This window comes from Neopsephotus bourkii, unplaced genomic scaffold (genome assembly GCF_033783945.1).
Source record: "Neopsephotus bourkii isolate Nb327-2 ecotype Australia unplaced genomic scaffold, CSIRO-AGI_Nbou_v1 NB_1542, whole genome shotgun sequence".
Lineage (NCBI taxonomy): Eukaryota > Metazoa > Chordata > Aves > Psittaciformes > Psittacidae > Neopsephotus > Neopsephotus bourkii.
In genome coordinates, this window is record NW_026902018.1 from 3,344,236 (window position 1) to 3,368,837 (window position 24,602).

Sequence of the window (24,602 nt, forward strand, 5' to 3'; positions counted from 1 at the left end):
AGTGTGGGTGGTCCCATAGAAACACGAATTTAATGGTCTCTTCAAGATCTCACAAGGCTGATGTTCACTATTTGGGGGCAGAAGACACTTTTCTTCTGTGACTCCTGTGGAATCCCCTCTTCCCTGTGGGTCTGGAGCTACCCTCTCCCTATACAGCATTCCTTAGACCCCATAGGAACCAGGTCTCCAGCCCAACCTGTGCAGTCAAGCACATAACTGAAAAAGCCCATTTGGTATAACCAAGCCCCTGGCAACCTCATCCATGTTGTATCCATCCTGCACCTTGACTCTTCATTTCTTTCATGGTTTCATTTGCAAACAGTAAGGAATCCCCTAGCAGTGCCCACCTTTAAAACACTCAGGGTCAGTGGCTTTCCAGGTGTGCACTGGAAGAGCTCTTCTGATTCCAGTACACATGTGCACAGTCCCAAGAAGCCACCAAGGTGGCTGATCCCTTTGAAGATCCTTTCTGGCCAAGCCCACAGCCAGCAGGCGCTCAGAGACCCCCTGTGCTGGGGCAGAACCATTAATCCCTTTCATTTTTTATCGCGTGCTCTTGGGCAATGCAGCTGTAACACTGACGTCTGATTGTGCAGCTTTCTATCAGAGCAGAAATCTCTGAATTAATTAGCCATTTCTTATCTAGTTCTTCAAGCCCCAAAAGTAAGAGAAAGGAAGAAAGAAAACACAAAAAACAGTAAGTAGTGATTCATGGAGTTCCTGTGTTCCATGTGTCCCCTGGAGCTGCGCAGCCCTAAGCAACCCTCAGGATTGTTTTGCAGCTAAACACAGCAGGTCTGGGTTTGCTGGAATGGAGAAGGTTTGTAGAGGCTGGAGATCTTTCCTTCTCTTCTGTGCCATCTCATTCAGTACCTTTTTTGTATTTCCCAGGGATGTACAGTGTCTTGTCCATCCAGTCCTGAACACAGAGTCCAGCTTTTTGGATGAGGGCAGCATGGGGGATGAGCTCAGCTCTGCAGAGCACAGTGCCCCACAGCCTCCCAAGGGCCAGGCTGGCATGCTAGTGCTGAAAAGGGCCTAAGCTCCTCCTTGTTGGCAGCTTTTGGAGGTTACAGTAGAGTCTACTCATGATATACAGTACAACCAAATATTCCAAATGGGAGCAGAAGGCAATGGGGATTAGGGAAGAGAAGGGATTGTTTGGAGGTGATGGAGGTTGTAAAAACCCGAGTTTGAGGATCCCATCTGCCCTAGCGTGTCAGCAGAGCACAACCCCTGTCCTACGGGGCAGTCAGTCAAGAGGTATGGAGTAAAATACGGCTCCTCAGGGATGGAAGGAAGACCTGTAAGCCCTTTCCTTTTTTTCACCTCTTATTGTGGGAATTGCACCTTGCAGCTTCTCACCTGCTTTCAGAGCAAGGAAGCAGCTCTGGGGCTGAACCCTGGGCATGAAGTCCCTGGTTAGCTTTGCTGAGACCTGGGACACCTTACTAGAGACAGAAACTGGGCTAGCAGATGGAAATCTGATGGTTTGTTTGGTATGAACACCTCCTGGTGCCGCCAGTGTCACCCCAGTACACACTGGGACTGATTGGGAGCGCATGGGGTGCACATCATGTTGTGCTGCCTGCCCAGGCCCTCTCTAGTGCATGCAGAGAGCCCATCTCCTTTTCTCTGTGATTTCTGTATGTTCAGTAGCACAGCCACAACTGCTCTTGGGGTTTAAACTAGCCAAGGCAGTGTCGCCCTCATCTTCCAGCTCCCAAAGAGAGATGAGTGACTCCTGGCTTCTCCAAACCTCCTTGTTGCTCCTGGTGTGGATGAGATAGTATCCCATGAGCCATCTTGCATCAGGATTTTTGTATAATCATGCTGCTTTGGCTTACCTGTGTATGTGCTCATCTAAATTACACAATACCAGGTTTTTTCTCCTAAAGAAAGAGGAAACATTTAAAGTGGAGGGACTGATGCAGAAGGTGAAGAGCAAACATGGGGATTTTAACACAAATCCACCGTATGAGGGAGTGATGTTCAGTGTTGCTGATTTCATGCATATGGAAATGAGGAACAAGGATCCCCAAATATGAAGTTTTAAATATAATAGGGTGTGAAGAGCATCACAGAAACCAGCCAGGTGGAGTTCAAGCAATTGCCCTGGAGGTTGCTCTGTTGTCTTAAAGGAAATGCTGCTCTCAAGCAATTGGTTTGCTGAGTTTTATAGCAGCAAATGGCTAAATGCTGTCCAAGCAGGTTGTATTAGTGCTCAGAGACTGGTATAGTGTGGCCATGAAACCAGAGCGTTCCCACTGGCTAGCCCACTGTTAGCTTTGCCTGCTGGCACAGCAATGCCAGCCTCAGCAGATGGCTACACTGCCACATGTGAAGTAACTGCTGCAGTGGGCAATGAGGAGAGGGAATGGGCACAGAGGGTGACAGGTAGGGAGGCTGGGGAAGGCTGGTTGTTACTGAGTGTACTGTGTTATTTAGAGCCTGTCCTTCTGCATCTGCTCTTTAACAGGGAGCTTGCACTGCAGAGAGGGTTGGAGCTTGAAATGCAAGGATTGGAGCTTTGTGATGGGTTGCCCAAAGGGACAGTGCCTTGCCACCGAAGGTCAGCAGTGTGAAGGTCCCAGGCTGTTTCTGGCTGTCTTGGGGTAGGCTGCAGGATGAAAGGCAAGCAGATGAGTGAGCAAGCACATAGCTCTTTAAACCAGAAAGGATTGGTGCTGGCTGCTGCACTCCTGCATGCTACTCTATAGATCTTCCCCCAGAAGGCTATAGAGCTAACCTAATAGCTTGCAGCTAAAGTGCTGCATAGATCTCGGTAAGATCACATGCCTTAATGTCAGTGTAGCTCTGAAGGCACGAAGAATTTCTCCTGCAGTGGTGTCCTGCACAATCTCCTTGCCTTAAAATGTAGGTCCCCTTTCTGATTTGAATGTTACTGACCTCAGCCTCCAGCTGCTGGATCTTGCACCCCCAGGTTTGCTGGCCTAATGGTGGTTTTCTTCTCTGCTTCTTCAAGCTCTCGTGGACGCAGCCGGAAATCCCATCGCCACCGCCACTGCCACTCTCGCTCGGAGAGCTCCGACTCCCACTCCCCCAGCTGCCGAAGCAGGTAACCTCACCATCCCTGAGCTGTGTCCTGTAATGCTTCCCAATGGGCTCAAGGACATGATTGCAACAGCCTCTATGACCCACATACCCTCTATGCAGAGCCTCATCCTACTCTGGTAGCAGCTATGTCACATCATTGAGGGCTGAGCTTCTTGTGGTGTCAGCTATAGAAGGGTTTTGCCTTGAGGAGCAGTGGCTGCTGCTTTTTGGTTTGGCAGTCACTTTTAATCCTCATGGCTGATGATCAGCTCATGACAGCTGATTCCAGCCTAGTCTTCCTTCCCCAGCCCAAGGGCTGTGTACTGCTGATGTCCCAAGAGATCCTTAAACAGAGTCTTAGCAATGGAAATGCATTTGCCCATGGCCATAGCCACCATCTTTGACCTGATTAAAATCTCCATCCCGTGGATGACAGATGCATCCTGGGGCCAGCTAAGTGGATGCTGGTGTTAGACCCTGCATCACTGCAATAGCAAGTTACACAGTTTACACACATCATGTTTCATGTTTTCTGAAAGCACTTGAACAAACCACCCCCCCTCTCCCACTTCACTCCTAACTACTGGGAACTTGCTTCTGAAGAGCTGATGTTCAGTGGGGGGAGGAATGCAGTCGGTAATCAGAGGGGTGTTCATGCAAGGGCAGACAGAATGTGCCTTCTCTTAGAGGTGTATTACCATAGGGACATTCGAGGCTGTATGGAAGTATGGTTTGCCTCGAGCCATCATAAAATCATGAACTGGAGCTGAAACACAAGTTTGAGGTCCAAAGCCTGGATGCAAAATATTCTTTGTTTAAAAAAAAGAGTAGAAAAGCAAACCACTCCTTTTCTCTGCATCCTGACTCCACAGAGCAGTCATGTGGAAAACCTTTCCCACACACAGTAGCCTAGCACAGAGCTGCCCAGGGTTTGTATGGAGCTGGTAATGGGCAGTACAGCAATACCAAGGAGTAACAGTTTGCCTGTTCATGTCTTCTGGAGGCACAGAGCCAGGTCTCGGGAGGAAAGGCGTAAAACACGGCGAAGACACTCCCGGCACCATTCCAAGATCACGGCAAAGCGAAGCTCCTCTGCAGAGGTTAAGGCCAGCCAAAAAGCCAGCCAAACCCTCCAGCTCTACAGCTTCCTGTCTCCTAAGGAAGTAGTAAGTATTACACACTGTGCTCCTCTGCTTGAGCTAGGAACTTGCTGCAGGAATCTGGGCAAGAAATCTGATATGAAACTTTTATAACTCAATTACAGTGATGTTAGACAAAGTTGGTTTAAAACTATAACTTATTAATGGTGCTGTTCTCCAATGTATTTCAAGTCATTCCTTCCTTCAGCACTTTCCCATCAAAGGTGGGGCTGGAGAGGGGAAAAATTTGCAAAGGCTCTAGCCTATGAATAATGAATTGAGGACATTTAACAAAAAAGAAACAAAAGAGTGGCCTCCAGGAATGATATTTTCCAGGGAAGTGTTTGTTATGCAGTCTTTGCTCAGCTGGATGTGAACTTAATTCACTGGTCTTCGTGTCCAAAAGTTTAGTCCTTCAGGGGAAGAAAGGGAATCAAACATATACATAAAAGAAACATCTATGTTTAATGAGTTGGTGATTATTGGCAAGGGGATATTTTCTGACTATCAGGATCCTTCTAGGATCACTGTTGCTCTGGACTGACAAGCCCAGGGGCTGAATTCGGAACTTACGAGCAGCTCTCATTGATGCTAATGGGAACTGCACGTGCAGCTGAGGGTAAAATCAGGCTCAGTGCTTTGGGATGTTTTTGGGATGGAAAGAGATTATAGATTTGAGGGAGAAAGAGATCGAGAGAAGTATTAGACACAGACTGATACGCAGTCTTCCTTTTCCATGGCATGTTTCCCATTTGTTCCCAGTTAGCTGCAAAGCTGAGATGTGATGCTCCTTGATTGTGGTGTTAGTATCTGATAGGCATTCTGGAGAGATAGATTGCTACATGGGATTCAAGGTAGTGCAGAATCTGGTACTTGTGTGGAAGTGTAACATTAGAGGTGTCTTCAGTACAGAGTCCTCCAATCGACAAAGAGATATATAGAGGGGAGCTGATTTTCTCCTTTAGGCCCAGTCATCAACTTGAAATAGCTCAGCCACAGGCAGTAGCTACATCAGATATGAGGCAGTGCCAGCAAGAGGAGAGACTTTATCTGCTCTCCCACACAGACAGTGTTCTGATCAAAATACACAGCGATTATACGTGGGTACAGACAGGCACAAGCTGTCTCTCAACATTATAGATATGCATATTTGCTCTCGTTATAGACCTCTATTGTGCAGTGCACATGTGAGTCATTGCTTATAAAACCATATAAGGTAGAGTAGCAGAACCTGCACACCACACATCAACACACACACATGAAGAAAGAGTAACAAGGTATGAAGCTCTTATTGCCGTGAGCCTGGGGTGTTGGCCTCTGTCAACTTGGGAAGGTAGGAATGACTTAAGAGCTCCTCCCAAAAAACAGCCAACCAAAGACTGCATCATGGCCCCAAGGGTTTTTTTTTGGTTCAAGAGGCATATTTTATGTAACTGTTTTCAAGTCTAAGCCTGGTTTTTAATGAGTAGTAGGTTTTCTCTCTCTGAAGCCAGGCTCCCCGAGTCCTGTGAGGCTGACTACCAGCTGCTCTGTTCCCTGAGCAAGAATAAACTCTAATTTAAAACTGTAAAAGCTTTAAAATGAGCTCAACTCAGGCATGCTGCACCCCCCTTTCCACTTGCTTCACTGGGGTAAATGAGCACACAAGCTGCAGGGCAGGGAAAATCAGAGCTTTACAGTTAGAAATGCAGGGGATGGATAGAAATGTTATCAGGCCCCTGCTGCTTTCTTTCTAGTAAGTGTTAATAACACGGGCAAATATTTAAATGACTAAAAGGCATCAGTACCTTTAATATGCGACCCATTAGTGTCCTTTTGCTCCCCAAAAGAAGTCAACTCTCTTGGGACCTCATTCAAGCTCACACTTAAGCACTTGTTTAAATTGAAGCCCCTGGTTAAGTGCTGCCCCTGAATTTCTTCTGTATAAGGTCATTAAATATCATGTACTGAAAACTGGCAAGGGAAAAATGGAATGGGAACTTGTACTCTCATTTATTAATGCCTATGCACAACTCTCTGATGCCTCTCCTTTTTGTGAGTTAAACAGTTCCTCTATAAATAAGCTTAGTCCTGTCAGCCTCGACTTTGAGAGCAGCCTGGATGTGTTAGAAATGAAAATGTGCTCTTGCAGAAAATGGTGATCACATAAAAACAAATTACTGGGAAAGAAAATGTTGTGTGAAAAAATCCAGAACTGGGCGTCAAAAATGCCATGTTTCAGTCCTCTGAGGATTGGGGTGTCACATTCCCCTCCCCTTCCCAGCCAAACCATCCTTACCTGGGAGATGCATTGTCATGTATCCAAAGGAAAGGGGATTGTCCGGGGAGGATCCCAATGAAGAGACTCAGAGAGACAAGGCGTAAACTCCCATGGGGTAATCTCACAGCAGTTCCAAATCAAAGATTGTGCTTTTTAAGCCATTTTTTTAATTCCACATTCTTTTTCTTCTGAAAACTTGAAACATTTTGTAGTAAATTCTGCTATTCCTCCCCCAGTTTGTTTTCCTTCCTTTCTACTGGAACAGCCACAATTTCCAGCTAGGTCTACCTGTAATTTATAAGGGATAAAGCATATGAAATAATGCCCTATCTATGCCTCTGCCTTGCTGCTTCTTTCTCTTTTGCCTTTATGCATAAGTTGGTGTGTGCACACACACATGCAGAAACACCCCAAAGTTCCCTGCTGCTCTTCTTTTTGGCAATGAATTCCCAAGCTTCTCCTACTCATTCTCCCCTTAATCCCATGCAGCCACAATAGCCACCTATTGAGAATGGGATTGAATGAGGGTCTGTGCCCCAGCATGCAGAGAAACTGGGTAATGTACAGCATCTATTTTTGAACAGGATCCCCTTAACCTGCTGCAGATGCTTTATTCTACACTGACACAGATGCATTGCATGCCAGTGTGCTTTCAGTGAGCAGTGCAATAGAAATGCCTGCAGGGTGTGAATCTAATTGCTTTTGTTGTACCTGATGAAGATAACTGCACGCTGCAGACACTTGCCTTGCCAGCTCCTTTACTTCCACTGAGACTCATTTACAATGTCACAAATGCACACAGGCTCGAGCCAGATTTTCAGTGAGGCTCAGTGGGGCATGGCTGTTTCAAACGATGCTCGTGTGTCTGCAGAAAGGTAGGAGTGAGAAACTACTTGGGATAGCAGGTGTAGGAGGGCTCAGGAAACCTTCTAGCAGACCTGTGTATTGCCTTGCTGTTGCTCCAGCCTGTTCTGGTTTACATAGGAAAAGCTATTCTTTTAACTGGTAGGCAGCATGTTTCTGTCAACAAAGAGGGCCCTTGAAGAGCAGAAAGGCAAAGCCTGCCATCAAAATGGAAGCTGTTCTCTCTTTTTCTTAACTCCCACCAGGGAACTGAGGTTGCTTCTGATGTGGGAAGTTTGCAGCTCAGCACTGGGACACAGGGAGCCCAGCAGACACTGATGGGCTCTGCTGTACACCAGGTACCAAAGAAGGAGGGGAAGGCAAACCCTCGCTCCAAAGTAGCGCCAGCCTAGCTGGATCCAAGGTGGGGACACCCTGCTCTGTGTCACATAGCCCTGGCTGCACCCCAGCACGCTGAAAAGATCTTTGCAAAGGAACAAACCTTTGCCTGGCACTCTTGGGAATTCAGCCCCAGCAATGGATCCAGGAGCCAGGCTGCTCAGCAGTGTTACCACCCAGCCCCAAATAACCCAAGCTCTGACCTTGCAGGGACAGTTCTGTCATTGCCTTCATGCTCCTGGACTTAGCTTAGCCCTTGTGGTACAAAAAGCCTCACCCTGAGCTCTCCATCTAGCCAAAAAGAAGGGTATTTTTCACTCAGTATTGCTCAATAGAGTGAGATCTGTAGTTGTGCAGCCCTCAGCAGGTGCTGCTCCCTGCACCAGCAGCTCCTCAGCAGATGTCTGCTGGGCCCTTGCTGAGAACAAGGCTCACCAGGGTCATTGACACAAGTGTTTTATTCCTTTCAGTATTCCAATGCACAGAGAAAAGAGCGAAGGGGAGACATTCTGCACCTCTGAAAAGGAAATTAACTCCACTTTGAAGTGAGTTGCAAGACAAGAATAAAAAGGCCCAAGAAAGAGCTCCTCCAAGCAGAAGTGAGGCTGTGCCACGCAGCTCTTTGATGGGTCTCAACCCCCTTATGGCTGAGCAGATGTAGAGTCATCTCTCACCCCAGGGCTGTTTGCAGCACAGTAAATGGAGTTGTTCAGTTTAATTGGAAGATGAGTAGTGATTGTGTTTTTGTAACCTATTAGACTGCACTGCCTCTTGGTTTAGGATCACACTCACAATTACAGTCTGGTGTATGAGTGAGGGCCTTATTTCTACTCCCCCTTCATCTTGATTAAGTAATGATTTGAATCCAAAAAACTCCAATAGATGCATCTTGGGGTCCCTTGAGGGCAGCAGTAGCTCCCCTGCTGAAAGCTGGAGGAGGCAAAGTTCTCTGGGATTGTTTAATTACTTGTTAGAGAGGTGGAAAAATGAACGTGTTCACATAGAGAAAATGAGACTGTGAATGAGCAGAGTGTTTTAGGACACTCTAGAAAAACAAAAAGCCATTAGAATTCAGCTGAGCTCTGCAGTGTTTGTAGATGTCGCACAGTGCTTTCAGATGTGGGACTGTTTCCATCTCGGGTGGCTGGCATGCCTTTCAGAAGCTGTAAAATGGGACCAGAAGCAAAGCCAAGGTTATGAGGAGGGGAATTCACCCAAGCAGACAGGCAAGTTGAGCATCTCGAGGCTTGTCCTGGCTCTTGCCACAGGACAGAAATCTCCCCCAGAGCCTGCAGGGAGGTACTGGCTACAGCCTTATGCCCTGAGGTGGTGGGGCTGGAAGTTGTTGTGTTGCCCCAGCAGCTGCCTTATCCCAGCCAGCTCCTCCAGGCCTCACATGGACTGTGGGCTCCATATTTCACTGATACCCACACGTTGTGGGTATCCCACAGGATGCTGCTACCCCCGATGTTGAGCTACAGGGGAGCTTGTTGATCCCCTGGTCATTTGACAGATTTTGTGATGTGCTGACAACAGTTGCTACTTTGAAGGTAGAATTCAGTGAAGGCAAAGCAGAGGCCTTAAAAGCTGGTTTAGAAATGCTAAGAAACTGCAGAAGTAAAGCCCTTTTGGTTTAGACCGGGAGGAAGCAGAAACAAGTGTGTGTGGTGCTGGGGTCGGTGTCCATCAGAGCAGCCTCGTCCCACTCCAGTCCTTTCCTATCTCTGCAGCCAGGGAATGCTTCCTTCACACGGTGGTTTTATGCCTGTAAATGGGAGGTGATCAAAAGCTGGCTGTCTCTTGGGTTGGGTGCAGATCTAATGCAAACCCACCTACTGAAAAATACCTAGTGGCATGTTTTAAAGATGATCCTGCATCTTCTGGGATGTGGCTGGGGAGAGTGCAGTGGTTCAAAGCAAAGAGGGCGTTTCTCTCAGGGCTCTGGATGTGGCATCAGGGTTTCAGAGAGGACTGGTGAAAAGCAGAAGCAAATAACTCTCTTATGCTCCCTTGACACTGTAATTTCTAGTGGAGTAAACAACGAGTGGCAGAGAAGTGCTAGAGCTGAAAAGTAGTAAGGAGCACTACCAGATGAGGACTTGCAATGTGTGTCTCCATTCATTCCTAGCTGGGAACACTTGGGAGATGTTTCTGCTCTGTTGAGGGTTTCTGCTTTGAAGGTGCAAGTTGGCTAGTGAAGAAGGATCACTTCAGTTCCCTTGTCTGCTGCTGGGGCTCCTGATGTCTCCAAGTTAGCACTAAGCATCACATAGAAGGTAGTATGGGGTGGGGATGGGGGAGTCCCCAGCTCCAGTATGGATTTACTAGGATGAACCAATTCCTACTCTGTTGTTCCTTACCCCAGAAGCAGTAATGCCTCTCTCCCTGGCAATATAGGAAGTATATGGAGAACCTCCAGCTCTGGGCATTCTCAGAGTGTGAGGATGTTGTGGGCAGTTGTCATGCCACAGACTGTGTGCTGGAAGCTGCTGTGTGTGTTGGTAGCTTTGCTCTGGTTTCAGTCACTGCTGGTTCAGCATCTGTGTCCAAGTCAGCAGCCTTCACCCAAGGGACACAGATCAAACGCCACAGGCAGGATGTGAAGGCACCATCTGATGGGATGAAGGAGCTCCATGTAAAAGGTGACTGTAAAGGGTCTGTAGTCCCTCTGTGGATGAGAAGGAGTCCTGTCCTCACACCAGCCAGTCCAGGGCTACACTCTCCAAAGGGGCTGACCCTGGCCCTGCTGTGTGACAAATGACCCAGGTCTCTGCTCCCTGAGATATTACCAACATTGCAGTGCTGTTTTCTCAACTCTGAATACCCCAGGTTTGTGAAGGCAAAGCATTGCCCAGTGTGGAGAGCGTGGCAGAGAGGGAAGGCATTTTGTGCCCTACAGCACAGTGTGAGGAAGTACGGCTTGTTGGGAACGTGTTGGAGGACTATCCCAAGCTGGGAGGACCAAATCTATGTGTCCCCATGCTAAGGACCCTAGATCAAACCTCATGGATTGGAATGAGAAGAGCATCTGAGTGAAAGAGAAGGAGGCTGGGTCTCCATGCAGATGTGCTGGGTCTGCATTTGGCCCTAAACCTGACCCCACTGCAAGGGCAGGGTGTTAGCACTAATATAGCCTTCCTCCCAGTGCTGGTACATTCCTGGACCAGCTCAGGTAAATGCCAATGGAGTTAAAACCGACCTGTAAAATACTCAAATGATGTAAATCCCTTTGGTGGTGCTCAGGGCCCCAGACAACAGCCCTGCCCAGGGCAGCCTATGGGGGTTTGGGGTCCGTGCTGACCCCACTGGGTTCAGCAACCACTGAAACCTAGCCAGAGTTTGGCTGAGCCCCACACAGAGGCTGGCAGGAGCAGGGCTGTGTCCCCTTCCCCATAAGGCTCCAACACAGCACAGGGGGGGATATTTTTCCTTCTCTATTTCTTGACTTCTTCCCTCACTTGAGCTCCCTTTGTCACTTCATGACACCCAGGGGGATTTAGTGCAACCTGTGAACACAAGCACTCAGCCTCTGAGCTGCCTAATTTAAAGCAGAAGGGAACCAAACTGAGTGATGAGGGAGACCAGCAAGCAGCCCAGAAGCAGTGGTGCCATTTGCATAGAGGAGGCGAGCAAACAGTTGGCAGTGTGGATTGAAGAGAGGGGTGATGTTTTTTTCATGTCATTTGAGACTCTAATGATGGACTTATGTTGCCCGCTCTTCCTTTTTTCTTACACCTTACCTACTAAAGGAGGAGTTCTTGATGGGTAAGTGGATGCTATCCGCAAGACACCAGGGAATGTATGAGAGGTCACTTGAGCGCATTAGCTATACCTTCTTCAGGGGGTAAAAAAGCACACAAAGAAGTATCTGTATACCTTTAATTTCCAGAGGGATTTTTCTTTTTCCCTCCCCCTTTTTTCTTTTATTTTTTATTTTTTCTCTTTTTTTTCCCCCTTTATTTTATTTCCAAATGAGAACTTGTTCATTTGCCAGTTTTTCCTTTGTACAGAAGCCCTTGGTTTGATTTGATTTTTTCTTTGCTTATTTTAGTGCCATCCATTCAGCCTCTTTATTAAGGAAGCTTAAAAAATCCACTCCTTTAAGATTTTGTTTCATTTTTGTTTTCTTCCCAAGGATTATGTAGGGGTTTTTATATGTATATACACATTTACTCATTGATTTTTTTTTTCCACCTCCCCTCTTTTAAGGTTAAATAAGGGCTTTGTCCTCTTTTTGATTCAGTTATTTTGGTTCTTTTGTTGCCCGTTTACTTTGCTGAACTCTTTTTGTTTAACATGAATCGCATGCTGATACTCTTTGCATGATCTCTAAATCTTCCCGTTATCATAGCAGGGGGAAAAGAAGTTTCTTCTTACTGTGGTTTTCTTTCAGGGATATGTGCTTTTGTTTTCTTCTCCTCTTTCTTCTTTTTCTTTCTTTCTTTCTTTCTTACTTTGTTTCTTTCCTTTTGTTTCAGTGCATCATGATGGTAAAATTTCTGGGTTTATTAAAAAAAAAAAAAAAAGGCAAAATAAAACCAGAAACCCCCCCCCCTCCAAACCCATTCAAACAATGCCAAATGGCTTTTTTGCTTTCAGATCTCTCAGTCAGGGTCTTCTGCTGACCTCTTTACCAAAACAGACAGCCCGCCTGGCAACCTAGCCAGCCACAATGGAGAGTATCATGAATATGACTCAGGAAACGATACTTCCTCCCCTCCCTCCACTCAAACGAGCTCATCCAGGTCAAAGGACAGCCAGGAGAAAAGAAGTCTAGTCCATGATGGCTTTGGCCATGCCTTCTCAGCCGGGAAGCCCAGACTGGCCAACAGCGATAACAGCTCTGATTCAGGAAATTCCTTCACCAGTTGCTTTTCCCAGACCAAGGGAACAGCTTTGGAAAATCTGTCTCCAGATGCCCAGGGACAAGACCGAAGGTCAGTGATTACCAGTAGCTGCTGCTGGCAGCCACATACCTGGTACGTTGTTGCTCTGTATCTCCTGCCCGCTCGCCAGTTGCAGTGGTGAGCTGGCAGGGAGGGGTTTGTGGTCTGGAGGCAGTGAGATGTAGATGAGACCCACGGTCTTGCCAGTCTGGAGTCCAGAACCCAGCAATGATCGATGCTGTAGCCTGAGGAGGAAGATGAAAACCCAGCCATCACAGCCCTGGGCATTGCTTGTGCTAGCTCTTCTGGTATCAGTGTGGTTAACACAGGATTTGACCCTGGGTTGGGCTGTGTCCTGAACACATCCCTGCTCAGCTGGGCATGACCATGGCAAAGAAGAGAGTCACTGGTCCTTCTGGGCAAAGTCTGAGAGGTGCATCAGGGGGTTGCTGTGCTAACTTTCCCCATCTGCTCACTGTGAGGAAAGGAAGCGGGGCTCATTTTCACTAAAACCATTCTGGGCTGTTCTTTCACCTATCCAGCCTGCCCCTTCCCAGTCCATCCCTGGGTGACAAGACAGCATCTCCTGCAGATGGGGAGCGCAGGGAAGGGCAAGTGCCTGGCTGGCTGCAGGATAACACAGAAGCAGCTCTGCACGCTGGAGCCAAGGGGCATCAAGGCTGGGGGCAGCAAGTCAAACCATGACCCAGTGCTGCAGGGTCATCAGGAGAAGGGAGTGGATGCCAGCCTCCATCACCACCTCCCATTCCTGGGAGTTTGCCCAGTGATGTAGGGGATGAAGGCACTGAAGTGCAGTGGTTGGTAGCCAAGGCCATGTGCAGGCAGTGGTGTTAGAGAGCTATTCCAGCTCAAGCCCTCGGCTCTTTAAGGCTGAAAGTTAGGGCCGGGATGTGGTCTGGGGGTGGGAGCATTGAATGAGAGAGGAGAGGGAGCCAGGGAATTGGTGTTAGGAAGAACAAGCCCTTGGTTTTCAGTTAAGAGGGTAACATTTTAGGGCTCTGTGTGCTTTTCACATTGTGACTCCAGTGGGGTAACTCTGCCTTCACATGGGTGCAGTTGGGATTGCAGCTGACCTGCTCGGCTGCTGGGCTCTAACCCAGGGCGCTTCTGGAAGCAGAGGAATTCACACAGCCCTGCTCCTGCTGCTCCACAGCCAGGCTGGAGCACAAGCCCTTGCCCTACCATGCTCCGGCTTGCCCTTGCTCCAGCACTTCTCACCTCCTCACTCGCTGCTGCACCACTCACTGGCCTGACCCAGGCTCCGGCAACCAGATACCTCTGATGTGTTGGGCATGGGACACAAGAGCTGCCTCTCGCACCACCTGGCACAGCCTGGAGGGTGAGCTCTTGAGCTCTGACCCACAGGGTCTCCTGCAGCAGCAGCCTGGAGAGCCAAGAGGTCTTTTGTATCCCCAGTTGCGGAAAGGGAGGATGGGAGCAGTTGTTGGCCGGAGCATGATGCTCCCCTCAGCCAGGGACCAGCCCCAGCTTCAACACCTTTCCAAATGTCTGTCCACAGAGGGTGCCTGTCCTTATGTCTCAGCTGCTCGGAGGAGAAGAAGCGAGATTCCCCCCGGTCCCCAGGCCGCAGCTCCTCACCGAGGCCGTGCTCCCGCAGCCAGTCCTGCACCAGCACGGGCAGGTCTTCCCCTGGCTCCAGCCGCTCCCGCTCCTCACACCACAAGGCCTCTCCCAGGTACTCCCGAAGCAGGTCCCGTTCTTCAGGAAAGAGGTAAGGCCTCTGAACGGCTGTCCCTGTGACCATGGGCAATGTCTTAACTCTTGCAGCCTGGCAGGGGAGGTGTCACAGTTCGGGGGGTACCTACTTCACCCCACATGGCTTGGGGCGAACTGGACACACAGAGCTGAGCTCTGAAATACAGGGCATCTCCTTCCCCCACCCCATGAACCCCAGGTTTGGAGGAGTCTTGACCACCTCCCCCCAGCATTTTTAACTCTTGCATGGTTCTTGCCTATCCCCAGGTCTTCCTCACGTTCCCCCAGCTACTCCTCCAAATCCTGCAAAAGAAGTCCTGGGAGCAGGAGTTCAAGGCCTCGCCGGAGCCCCAGCTACTCCCGCTACAGCCGTAGCAGGTACAGCTCTCTCCTCATCCTTTCCCACTGCTCCTTCCCTTGCTGGGACTCCAGCACACTCACTGCCTCTTGCCAGCCCCAAACTGCTCCCTCAGCTTCCTCACTGGGTGCTTCAGTCCTCAGCAGCTGGGGTGAGAGGGAGCAGGGGGACATGGAGTAAGGATTGTGGCTGCATGTTATGTTGGCCCTCAGTCCAGTGGGAATATCTCACCATTTATTGCCCCAGAGCTGGTGCTGGTTGCAGAGGGAAGAGCCCAAAGATGAGCTTTTTCACATTGGGAAAAGTGGATTTCCTACAGCCCTATGCTGGTCCGGGGGACTTTCACATAGAGCACTTTTGGAGCTAGGCAAGGTTGCTGGGAAAGAGACGCGGTTTATCCCTGGCTTTGGAGCATCGTGGTACCTCACACTCGGAGTGTGTGGCAGGTGAGGTGGCTGTTCCTCTGCTCTGAGCATTTGCAGCTAGGAGTGCACAGATGGCTGCTTGCTGGTGGTGTTTGCCAGAGCCTCATCAAAGTGGGAGATGCCTCACAGGAGAGCCCAGGGACTGCCCCTCTCTAGCATGCTGGTGTAAATGGTGGGCAGAGGATTAGGCTCCACTTGGGTCTGCCCACACCTTTCATCACCAGAGGAGATCATGCTGGCCAGCAGAGCTGCAGCCCTTGTCAGAGAGGGATCTTAGTCACAGCTCTGCCCTGTGAAGTGCCCCTGCTGCGTGGGGAGATGTCAGGTACCTTCATGCTGGCACTCACACAGCCTTGCAGAGGCAAACCCAGTGCAGGCAACTGAAAACACACATCTCACGAGCTCAGCCCTAGAGATAGGTGCCTTTGGGCAGGTTTGTCTGCTCACATCTCTGCCACTGTGAACATTTTGCACCCTTAAATGTTATGTTGCCAGGGTCTGGTTGTTGCAGGCTCTGACAATCCCTGCCGTGGTGTCACAGAACACGTCCTGCGTGCTGGGATCAGGCCCTTGACCTGTAACAGTGCTTTGCAGATGGCACTGAGCAGGGTGTATGAAGTCAGCTCCACTCCACAGAAGGGCCTGTGCTGACGTGTGTGGGGAATTTAACAAAAGAGAAAACCATAGCAACACTGGCACTCCTCCTGGAGAGCAGGGCAGAGCTGCACAGCCCTGCAGGGATACTGGGGCCCTCTGCTCACGTGGGGCCTGCTGCCAGGGCTGTTCTGGCCTGCTTCTGCTGCATAGCCAGCAAGAGCTAAATACAGCGTGCATCCATATACACAGGTATGTGGAAGTCATCCTAGCCTGGCAGGGCAGGGCCACCCTGCTGAAACCCCCAGATGGGATTACTGCTCATGCCCGTTGTGCTCAGTGTGTCTCTTTGTCCAGCTGAACGAATGAGCACAGGGCTGATTCTCCCAGAGCACTTTGCCGTAGCGCTGAGTGTCCTCTGTGCCTTCACGGGTCATTGCCCCCACATCCAAAACCCCAGCAGTGACAGTTTCAACATGTGCCTTCCCAGAGAGCGCGAGCACAAGTACAGCTCCAGCGACAAGGAGTCGCACCGGGAGCGGGAGCGGGACCGGGACCGGCAGCGGCGCTCCTATTCACCCCTGAGGAAGCGGAGGAGAGACTCTCCCAGCCACCTCGAAGCTCGGCGCATCACGAGGTAAGGGGATGCGCTCCCATCACTTGGAGACAAGCTCAGCCAGCACTCCCCAGGGACACACATGTGGGTGTGCTCTCTCTGGGGCCCAGCCCTTGGTTTCTCCAGGAGGAGACTGGTTTTCCTTAGCCTGATCAGGTCCTGCTGTCCCTCCTAGAGCCTGGGGATCTCCAGCTAGAGGCAGAGGGAGGGTGGAGGGTCTCATTTACAACAGATGAAGTCAGAGCAGGGGCTCCTCCATCATGTGCCATGAGCATCCCCCTCCAAAGCTTTTTGTTTCACCCTCTGCTGTAGTAGATGTTCCACGCTACACAGTGTCAAATACTGAATCCAACCTTCCCACTGCAGGCTCTCTGGGACAACATCAAGCAGAGTTCAACCTCAGACTTGGTGCTTGGGACATTCCCAAGGGCCATGGCGGTGTGTGGTTTGTATCCCAAGGCCTGTCAGCTAACTTGATCTGCTTTCTTTCTTCTAAGCAAACACATTCTGGGGGAGTGTTTTGCAGAATAAGCAGTGCTTTCTGGAGTCTTCAGCAGTAAACCCATCCTTGTGCTGCTGGTAACCCGCATCTCTCTGTCCCCACAGCGCCCGCAAACGCCCCATCCCCTACTACCGGCCCAGCCCCTCCTCCTCCTCCAGCAGCGCTGGCAGCTACTCCTCCTCGTACAGCAGCTTTAGCCGCTCCCCGAGCCAGAGCCGGAGCTACTCCAGCTACCGGACGAGCCGGAGCCGCAGCCGAAGCTGGAGCAGCAGCAGCAGCACCGAGGGCAGAAGCCGGAGCCGCAGCCGCAGCTCGGGCCCCAGGAGCAGCCGCAGCAGGAGCAGGAGCTATGACTCAGGAGGCAGCTCCGACAGCCTGCGTCGGTAGGGAGTGCCGCGGACGGCTCCCAGGGCTGGCGTCACCTCCGAATTCCTGGCATTCTCCGCTTCCTTCCCACCTACCTGGCCATCGATAGCAATCATCCCCATACTGATGTGGGGCGCAGCGCCGGGTCCCCCTTCCCCGGTTTGGAGTGAGAGCCCTCGTGCGCCCAGTGCAGCCCCTTCACCACCTCATGGAGTGAGTGGATCAGTCCCAGCTCCCCAGGCCAGGGCTGGAAGAAGGGTTGGTGCTTTACAGAGGGTCTGGCACAGCAGACCTGCGCCATCCTCCCCATCGCTGCCGCTCTCCAATGCGCTACCAGCTGGTCCAAAGGAAAGAATTCAGCCTCTTGCTCCTCTGCCAAACCAGCAACCAGTGAATGATCTTCTGCTGGAGGGAGAAGCCCAGATAGGGATGGATTTGCTGGGAAGCACTGGTGATGGGTGGGAGTGATTTGTCCCCACCAAGGCAAGTATCAGGTCCCGTGGGTCTCTCCTCCAGAGTTTCTGCCCATTCTGCAGCAGGCCTCTTCCATGAGAAAATACATATTTATTGCTGGCCAGCCAGCCCCTGCTATAAATAGAAGGCTAGAAACCCTCCTGGCATAATTCCTGGGGGGAGAAAAGGCTGTTCCTTCTCTTCCTCCTGCTGTTTTCTACCAGGTGTGCATCATCTTTGGCAGGGTTGTTTCATCCCCACCCCACCACTGTGACTTGCTTGCGAACTGCTGAGGTCTGAAGCAGACATGGGGCCAGTGGGGTACAAGAGAGAGGAATGCTGGTGCCAGGCTGTGCTCCAAGGGTCAGGGCCGTGGGGTTCCCCTCTCAGAGAAACCCTCTTGCAGTTTGGGATGAGCTTTTCCCGAAGGGAGGGCAGTGCTGGTGGGACTGCAAGCTCTGCAGATAGGCTCCTGTGGGGTGCAGTGAGAGCACACAGGGACCCCCATTCCCCTTCCTCATAACAGGCAGCAATTTTAAGCAGTGCCAGGAAGATTCCAGGACATTGTTCAGGGTTTTGTCTCCCTGCCAGCCCAGCTCCTGCGCAATTCCTGTGTTTTGCAGGGTAACAAAGGCTTCTCCCAGCACAGGCTGAGCTGGTGCTCAGGAGGATTTCTCTTACAACACCTGGGTGCTTAGAGATGTTAATTTGGGCTTAAGGCATCCCTCCCTCCCTTTTTCCATCCCCTCCCCTTCCATCCTGCGTGATCATTAACAAGTTTGGGCTCCATGAGTCAAGGAGGTGTGTCACTCGAGTGTCACAGCAAAGGGCTAAGGGGAGGAGGAGAGGGGGCAGAAAGAAATGCAACATCCCCCCCACACCCAGCTACAGTTATACCACAGTCCCCCCAGCAGGTAGAGGGGCAAAGCTGCAAGTGGAGGAAGTCCAAGCACTGGATGGTCCCCTTAGCAAGCACATGAACCTGTTACCTGTTGGAAAGGACAACAGGGTGGGGTGTATTCCCACCTGAGAGGCCCAAAACACAAGGGTCCCCCTTGTCCTCTGTCTTCAAACCCCAAACCCTTCCCCTTTTCCCAGTCCCTCATCCTCTGCCTGGGTAATGCAGGTAATTGGAGGATGAGGGTGGCTGAGGCAGAGCTGAGCATTGCTCTGGCTTGCTGGGGACGTGTCCTGCTGGGAGGCCACTTTGTAGGACACACAGAGAAAAGCTTTGCTGGTGAGGCTGAGCAATCGCTCCAGGGCTTTGGCTGAGGGATCAGAGACGGGGTGTTCTTGCCGTGGGGTGCCACAGCCTTCCATCCTGCGCTGCCCTTGACAGCAGCCCCTTGGCCATCTTCTGCAGCGGGCTCCCTCCTCGTAAAGGGCTGAAACCTCATACTTGTTCCCCAAAGAGCCTCTCCCGGTGTGACACTGAGCACCCTGTCCTTCTGCTCCTGGGGAAGATCCGAAGGCAGCGATGGGAGCCCAAACCCCAGATCCACCAGCGTTCCAAGAGTATCCTCATCCCTCCTAATGCATATGGAAGGAAGCAACAAGCCAGGAGGTCAAAAACTAGGACAGAAGAGAAGAGGGGCTTTGTGCCACTGGTGTAAATACCAAACACAACTGACTGGGGACAGGTGATCAAAGCACCACATCAGGGCCAGCAGCACCCACCAACCATGGGACAGATGACTCCAAGGGTTGCGTGGAGCTGACAGCAGCTCTGGTTCCCATCCAGCTGATCCATGCTTTAAGGGCTGCCTCTGCTTGCGTGGTCCATGGCAGATAAACATTCCTGGGGTTTCCTCATGTTGGAGTAAACCTCTTAAGTTATTTATTTATCTATTTATTTATTTATTCTTGTGATTCTGTGTTTAATCGTATGTCAGAAGGGATGCAGGTGCTCCCTGGTACCAGTATTTATTTATTCCTGTTTGTTTTGAAGCAGTAAGTTATTTTGGGATCTGTTTGTTTGTTTGAATGTATCCATGCCACTGGTCTCCTGTAAAGGTTTACAGCCCTGGCCCCTCTTGGTGAGGAGTGACGGTCACTGCTGCTGCCAACCCATCCCTTTGGCTGCGCTCTCTGGAGCAGGGTGGAGAGGCTGTCGGTCCGTTCTCATGGCAAAATCCAGGGTTTCTCAGTAGCTTTGTGATGGATGTGACCATAGCCAGGGGTCTGGGACCTCACGGAGGTGACGGCGAGGGTCTGCTCCCCGGCTGGCCACGCACTGGGGTGTCTGCGGCGCTGCAAGGGGAAGTCTCAGCCCATCCCTGCTGAGCGCGGTCCGTGCTCCCCCGGCTGGCTGCCAGCTGGCTGCTGCTGCTGCTGCTGTTTGCCTTGGCTCCGCACAGCCCGAAACCGAGCGGCTCTGCAGAGGCCCCGCTGCTCCCCCTGGGAGGATGCCATCGCCAGGACTCCCCTGCCCTGTTTATCCACCCATGGAAGAACTGAAGGAATGAGGCTGCGAGCGAGTGAGCCAGGCTGAGGCTGCTTGCAAAATCCCCGCTGTGGTGACAGGACCCAGCCGAGCCTGTGGGTGCACGCGGATGTGCAGGTGGATGTGCAGGTGTACACGAGATCCCTCAGTGGTGGTATTCACCTTCTAACTTGCTTCAGATGTGTACTACAATGGAACATCACCCTCCCTGTCCGTGGAAGCTGGTTTCCTGTTGCTTTGCCTGAAGCCCGTGAGCTTTTCTGTCTGTGCCTTTTGCCAGCACTTGCTTGGTTTTTAACGTTGTTTTGCTCATTCATTGCTTTCATGGACTTGCTTTCATCTCAGCTTGCTGCTGGTGCTCTCTGCAGCGAGCAGCATTCACCTGCTGCAAAGGCAGCTCAGTCCGTGTTGGTGAATCACTGCTTGCCTGCTCTTGGCCTCATGAGGGATGCCCAGGGGTGGCTGCAGCCTTGAGGCGCCAGGAGAACATCTCAGCTGGTTTTTGGAGGCCCCATCTCAGAGGGGTTTGCTTTCCTCAATCACAGGCTCTTCCCCACCCATGGTTTTGTTTCCATCCCATAATCACCCCGCTTGCAGAGCACATCACATCACCCATCCCAACTGTCACCCTGACCCCAGAGCTCTGCTGTTGGTTCCCCATGCTCCGGGGACTACCTTGGGGTTATCACACTGAGCAAGGCTCACCCCACCTCTCCCAGTCCCTGCACTGGGGCCAGGCTCAGACAACCCAACCCCATCCCTGCAGGTTTGCTGGACAGCAAGGATAAGGGATGTTCCAGAGCCCTGCTGTGTTCTTGCCTTCCTTCCTGAGTCCCAGCACCCCGCTGACCTTTGCTTTGTGTTGACTGCAGCTTTTCTCCATGTCTCTGTTGCTTTGGGGGACTGAATTTGTACCAAACTCGTGTGCAGCAGCCAATCACTGTTATTTTGCTATGCATTGTACATACATTGAACAGGCTGAGAGGACTTGGCCTCTATTTAATATTTATTTCTTCTATTTATTGAGCATTCCTTTGAAAAAGCTTTTTGGGTCTTGCCATTGGGTCCAGGAAGGCAGGGAGCCTTCGAGGTGCTGCCACATCCTTAGAGACAGGTTATCAGAGAGGGGGATTACCGGTAAGTGAGGCTGTCACCAGCATGGAGATGAATCAGGGTCAGCTGGAGCTCAACTGCCAGCGATTCAGAGGAATCTCATTTAGATGAAGATGAGCGAAGCAGGGGGAAATCCTCCATCTTCTTGGACCAGCTTCTGTTGACAAATCACAGCTGGGCCTTGGGAGGTGACAGAGCCTGTTGTGGTGGAGGAATAATCCTGCTTTTCCTCCTCTGTGCCATGCAGAGATCCCTGCAGATCTCTGCTCTCCCACCACTGGCCCCCTCTTGGTTCCCAGTAGTTAACAGTGGACTTGTCACCCTTTCATTGATTGATGGGATTAAAGGGATAGGGCTGAAGTGCTTTGCCAGGCAGCAAGGGCATCCACCCTGCCCCATCCCCAGGCCCTCATCCTCGTGCCATGTCCTGCCTTGCCCCCTCCACCTGCAGGGCACCCATCCTTGGGGCTATCGGGATGCTTGTTTGAGAGAGGGGCAGATTCAGGTGCCTGAGTGATGCCTTTGCCCTTCAGTGCCCACTGGGGTTTTGTTACCTCCTCACCAGAGAACCCTCATGACTTTTGCTGCTACCTGGAAGTTTGCACATGATGGGGAGGCTCTCCGGAGCCCTGCTGCATCCGCTGTTGTGGCAACACCTCCACGGTCAAGCATCCTCACTTTTGGGCTCCTGCCCAGAGAACAACACCCGGAACCTCCCCAGCCCGGGGCAGCTCTGCCTCCGAAACCCAGGAATGAGAGGATTTGGAGGTGAGAAAAGCCATGAGGGAAGCGGTGTCCGTGTGTCCTCACCCGCTGGTCCATTCCCGTCTGCTGCTGTGACCTCATTGTGACACCCCTTTGCTCTCCATGAAACGCAGACTGTATTCCTTAGTCTTCCTGGGGTATTCCTGTTGTTAGCCTGGTTAGGAGAAGGGTTCCAATAAAGGCTCAGACAGTGTTTCCTTCTCACTGCAGCCCCGGTGGTCACGTTCCTGTTGGATCCGCGGTGGGATGGTTTGGGTTCTCCCAGTTGCTCCGCAGGCAAGGGCAGGGCTCCCTGCGGCACTGGGTGAAGCAGAGCAGTGGTGGGTTGGTGTTTGTGGCAGCTCTCCCTGCCCTTCGCTGTTCCCAACAGGACACCAGGAAGGGCCTGGGCACACGGGGGGCAGCATCCCCAGGTCACTGGGAGGAGAAGGCACTGGGGGGGAGGTTGCTTCGTGCTGCCCAGAGCTGATGCGGTGGGGCCCGGCTGGAGGCTCCTGTGACAACAGGAGCTAAATTGGGATGGCCCAGGGAGGGGACATGTGACTAATTGGGATAAACAAGGTGCCAGGGAGGATTCCTGGCCGGGGAGGGAGCGTGGCCCGCAGCTGTGCAGGGAAATGTGGGGCTGGAGATGCTGGGAGGCTTCTGGAAATGGCAGGATCCTGGAGCTGCTCCAAGCCACCCCGGGGCTCGTCCCCTTCCAGCGGGTGCGGAGCTGGGGTGATCCCGCTCCCCGGCCAAGCTGAGAGGAGCTGGGCTGCAGGGCCAGGCAGGACAAAGGGGATGGAGGGGGGTGCTCTGCCCCCCCACTGGAAGCTGCCTCCTTGCATCCATGGGTGCTCAGCCAGCAGCCAGAACCTCCCCAGGCACCCCCTTATGCCCGAGGGAGATCCCTGCACATGGCGGGGACAAAGGAGCTGATCCCATGGGAGCATCCCTGCCCCACACCAGGGAGAGGCAGCTCCCTCCCCCTGCAGTGTGGCGTCGCAGCAGCGTGATTAATGCCGCTGGAGTGACCATCGGCTGAATTGCAGCGCGGCCTGGGCTGCATGAAAGCTTCCTGCTGTAATTAGTTCCATCAAGTCTATTAGAGAAATTGCAGATGCTGGGGAGAAGGAGCATGAGGCAGAGCCAGGAGGGAGGATGCGGCACGGGGAAGTGGTCCCGTACCCAGCACCACCTTCACTGCTCGCATCCCACCGCGCACCCAAGCCGTGCCTGGACCCCCTCCCTCGGGAAGCCCCTCTCCGGCACCAGGTATGGGCGCTGCGTGCAGGGCCGGGGCCGCCTCTCCCGACGGGAGCTCGCAGGCTCTTCCCACGGCGCTGCCCGCTCCCGCTGCCCTGTAATTAGCGCCGCGGCTGTGATTAACGCCTCGCCCTGCCTGCGCCCGCCGCGGGGAGAGGAGGAGGCTGAGGGGAGGCCGGTGCTGAGCAAGGACCCTGCCCCGCCGCCGCTGGGGTCCGTCTGCTGCAGGATGCGGCTCTGGGCATCCCCTGGAGGGGGGCATCCCTCGGCTTTCCTCCTGCATCCCGCAGCGCAGCGCTGGGCTGCTCAGATGCAGAGAGGGGCTCTTCATTAGGGACTGGAGCCATAGCACAAGTGGTGATGAATTCACACTGAGACAGGGGAGACTGGGATGAGCTCTTAGGCAGAAGCTCTTCCCTGTGAGGGTGCTGAGGCGCTGGCACAGGGTGCCCAGAGAAGCTGTGGCTGCCCCATCCCTGGCAGTGTTCAAGGCCAGGTTGGACACAGGGGCTTGGAGCAAGCTGCTCCAGTGGAAGGGGTCCCTGCCCATGGCAGGGGCTGGAGCTGGGTGACCTCAAGGACCTTTCCAACCCACCCCAGGCTGTGATTCAGTGACTCCTGCTCCGGGTCACAGAGGGGTCCTTCCCCTGCCCCAGTGCCCCCAAGCCCCCACCCTCACAGCCCCGCACTGGAGGTGCCCCCAGTGACCCATTTCCCAGCACAGTGGCTCCGTGCTGGCGCGGGGGACTCGTGATTTACAGTGCGGGGCCCAGCCCCACCGGGGGTATTTTTAACCGGTGACCCTGGGCCGGAGGCAGCCGGCGCTGAGCTCGGGGCTATTTCGGGTGCCGGGGCTGGGCGCAGGGGGCAGCGCGGTGCGGAGGCCGGCGGCAGGGGTCAGCTGCCGCAGCCCGGATTCTCCACGGCTGTTTCATCCTCTCCAAAATACCCGGCTGACAGGGCAGGGATTGCAAAACACCCCCCCCCCCCCTCCTCCTCCCAAACCCGTATAAATAGGGCTCGCCCGGTGGCTGGAAGGTCGGAGAAGTTTCTCGGCTTCGAGCTCGGGCATTTATTGCAGCTCTCGGCCCCTGTAAAGCGCTGGGAAGGGAGAGGAGGGGCGCGCTGCTGGACGGACCTGGGATATTCGGGGCTTTTTGGGGTGTTTGAGTTCTCTCTGCCGCCAAGTTTTGCCTCTCCCCTCCCGGTGCCTGGGATCGCGGCCAGGCAGGAAGCGTTCTCTCGGAGCTGCCTCCGTCCTCCGTGCGCTGCTCCGGCTCGCAGTGATTCAGCCCCGCACTCATCCGCGCCTCGTCCTTCCCCTGGTGCCCGGGAAGCAGCGGTCGGACCCCGCGGCCCGCCCGGCGTGGATGCGTCTCCTGCGGGGAGGGCTCCCCA

The 24,602-nt window shown here is 52.5% G+C and overlaps 1 protein-coding gene across 1 annotated transcript in view; it reads left to right on the forward strand.

Annotated features, from left to right (window-relative positions):
* The window catches only part of SRRM4 (serine/arginine repetitive matrix 4), a 38,465-nt gene extending 20,652 nt beyond the window's left edge, over nucleotides 1-17,813 (forward strand). Inside the window, exons 6-14 of the mRNA XM_061370565.1 lie at nucleotides 647-697; nucleotides 2,987-3,079; nucleotides 4,061-4,223; nucleotides 12,298-12,635; nucleotides 14,125-14,337; nucleotides 14,589-14,699; nucleotides 15,518-15,523; nucleotides 16,189-16,335; nucleotides 16,921-17,813. Coding sequence (XP_061226549.1) covers nucleotides 647-697; nucleotides 2,987-3,079; nucleotides 4,061-4,223; nucleotides 12,298-12,635; nucleotides 14,125-14,337; nucleotides 14,589-14,699; nucleotides 15,518-15,523; nucleotides 16,189-16,335; nucleotides 16,921-17,203 — 1,405 coding nt within the window. The 3' untranslated portion in view covers nucleotides 17,204-17,813. The remainder of the gene's footprint in view (nucleotides 1-646; nucleotides 698-2,986; nucleotides 3,080-4,060; nucleotides 4,224-12,297; nucleotides 12,636-14,124; nucleotides 14,338-14,588; nucleotides 14,700-15,517; nucleotides 15,524-16,188; nucleotides 16,336-16,920) is intronic.
* The last annotated feature ends 6,789 nt before the right edge of the window (nucleotides 17,814-24,602 follow it).